Source organism: Apaloderma vittatum, unplaced genomic scaffold, assembly GCF_000703405.1.
Source record: "Apaloderma vittatum isolate BGI_N311 unplaced genomic scaffold, ASM70340v1 scaffold34727, whole genome shotgun sequence".
Classification (NCBI taxonomy): Eukaryota; Metazoa; Chordata; class Aves; order Trogoniformes; family Trogonidae; genus Apaloderma; species Apaloderma vittatum.
Genome location: NW_009726179.1, coordinates 12,166 through 14,736, shown reverse-complemented (window position 1 = coordinate 14,736; position 2,571 = coordinate 12,166). Strand labels below are relative to the sequence as shown.

The 2,571-nt window shown below is 38.7% G+C and overlaps 1 protein-coding gene across 1 annotated transcript in view; it reads right to left on the bottom strand.

Annotated features, from left to right (window-relative positions):
* Positions 1-664: 664 nt before the first annotated feature.
* Positions 665-2,571, bottom strand: part of TBK1 (TANK-binding kinase 1) — a gene marked incomplete at its 3' end in the record, with an annotated part of 10,713 nt that continues 8,806 nt past the window's right edge. Inside the window, exons 7-8 of the mRNA XM_009873196.1 lie at positions 2,293-2,472; positions 665-861 (exon numbers count right to left, since the gene is read on the bottom strand). Coding sequence (XP_009871498.1) covers positions 665-861; positions 2,293-2,472 — 377 coding nt within the window. The remainder of the gene's footprint in view (positions 862-2,292; positions 2,473-2,571) is intronic.

Below are 2,571 nucleotides of genomic sequence, written 5' to 3'. Positions count from 1 at the left end.
GCCAGCTGCCCCCAGCAGCCAGGACCTGGGATGGACCGACAAAAGCAACCCCGGCCTCTCAAATGGAGGCACGTCCTCCTGCTCACCTCTTGTTAAAAAGGGCTCTGGCAAAGGGCCCTCTGTAACCTTCCTGATGATAAATGGAAATGCAAAAACTTAAATTTCTTTTGTTTTTTTATTTCCTGTTGCGGCATTACTTTCTCTTCTAAGAAAAGATCCCTTCTGTTAAATGAAAGGCTAATCATATTAATGACAAATAATTTATTTCTTTTTTTAGAAAAAGCAAAACTTGAATTTCCACTTATTGAGTAACGGAACAAAAGAACCAGCTTTGAATTACGTTCTCTAACGTTCCTTACTACTTGTTTAAAGTGTCATGCTTCAAAAAATTTCAGAACTCCGTACGCACCACTTCATCCTAACACGTAAGTGCTCACGTTCACAGCACGAGGAACGCTATGAACAGCTACTGTTTTTGTAAAAATGTGCTGGACACTTAGCATTTTTTTTAAATAAATTGAACTGCATGCATAGAACTTCAGATATCAACATATAATATTTTCAAACGCTGTTTCTAAGACATAAAAGACACTAAACAATAATTAAATAACCCAAACTATTTACGGAAGATAGCTCTAAGAAAGGGGAAAATACTTTCACATACCTTCTTCATAGATCAGTCCGACAATGGTCACAGCCTCCCTGCTTACAACAAAGATAGGATTCTCCTCAGTTGTTCTGGGGAAGTGCTGGGCCAATCTGCCAGGCTCTATTATTAAACGCCGACCTTCATATATTAGTTCTTGATTCTGAGATGGTATTTTTGTCTGCTTGTAGACCAACTCATGAAATATGGCAGCTCTGTAATACAAGCAATACAGTCAGTAGCAGTTAGACTCACTACAGTAGTTCAACAATTCAGATTTTGTATTCCTTAAATAAAAATCCCTTTTTCTGATTACTAAGAACTGGTTTTACACATAAAGCATTTGACTTATGAGGAGAACAAAAAGCAGCACACTGCCTAAGGCTCCAGGTTGCTCTGTTACAAAAATAAATGCTATTTCCTACAAAATATCAAACTTCCCTTTCTGCCTCTGATTTTCCACCAAAGCACGCCTGTGTAAACAAACTTGCTTCGGCCTGAAGGTCAGTAAAAACAGGCACCACCAGATGAGAGGAAGGAAGTGTACTTTAGTTTTCTCAGGCACACCCATTTCTTCAAAGGAGACAGATGGTGTCTCCAAGAGAAAAATCTGGTGTTTTACAAGTCAAAAAGCACATACCTTAAATTCAGCCTGTAAGCTAACAGACAGCCAGATCATCTCCTAAACTAGCAGGGATAAGGAAGACCAAAGACACTTTGGCATTTTATCTTCAGCAATCAGTGGATACAAGACATAGGAATTTATAACAAAAATGACCCCCCAAAAATCCCCAAACCAAAAATCAAACAAACAAAGCCTCCTGTAAGGATAAATCTTAAGCATACCAGTGGGAAGGACCAGTTTCCCTCCTGTGCAGCACTCGTACACTGTCGCTTCTTAATACTACAGCTAACATATAAATAATCATTAAGGTAAACAATCATAAAATAAAATTTAAAAAATAAAGTACAAACAGGAGTTTGAACTACAAGCAAGACTTCTCAGCAAAAACAGCATTTGGGTTCTCTAAAAATACAAATGAAAGAACAGAACAGAAAAAATTGGAAAAGGACAGAACTGTATTTACAGATTTGATGAAATAACTATCTGTTTGTATGTTACAGAATAACAAATGCTTTGTACTACCTATAATAAGGCCAAAATACGGCACTTATTTCTGTTTCAAGCTGTAAAGCAGACATGACGGCTTTTAACATCAGCACTTAATGACCATAAAGTGAACCCCACATAACTCAGGATCCTAAATTGTACCAATTACAACTCCAAAACCCCTGTGGGAGTTTTATGTCAGACACAGATGATGTGTACATTTTGTATTCTTGAGGACAGGATAAGAAAAGTGAGAGTTGAACCGAGTAGGAGTTGGTGTCCGTTAAGAACACAGACACACTGTAACACATCAAGGATTAAGTTTGTGTTCTGTCACTGATTAAGTCCAAGTTTAAGATCAGTTGATCTGATCTTCAGTGATTTTATTTTTATTTTTGGTCAATCTAGGCACTGTGACTACACAGGAGAATGACAAGCTTTCACTTCCTCAGGTACGCTGCCAAGGAAAGGCTACTGAATTTGTAACACTGACGGGAGGTCACAGCAAAGAAATGACAACAGAGAGAACACTTACGTGTTATAGCCATGAATATAAACCTTGTGCAAGGTCATCTGCTGTAGTGAAAAGATGTGGATTATTATTCGGTGTAGTATGTCACTTGTCTCTGCGAAGAACTGGTCAAATCCCCAGCATTTTTCCTGGTCTGCTTCAAGAATGTTTGCCAGGACAGGTGTGAGCAGTACTTGCAGACCCCTAGAGGACACCAGGAAGAGATCAGACAGCTTGGATCTACTTGGATCTTTCCACCTTGTAGCCAGCTGCAATACTTCTGTTTGACTTGTCTCAGGAATG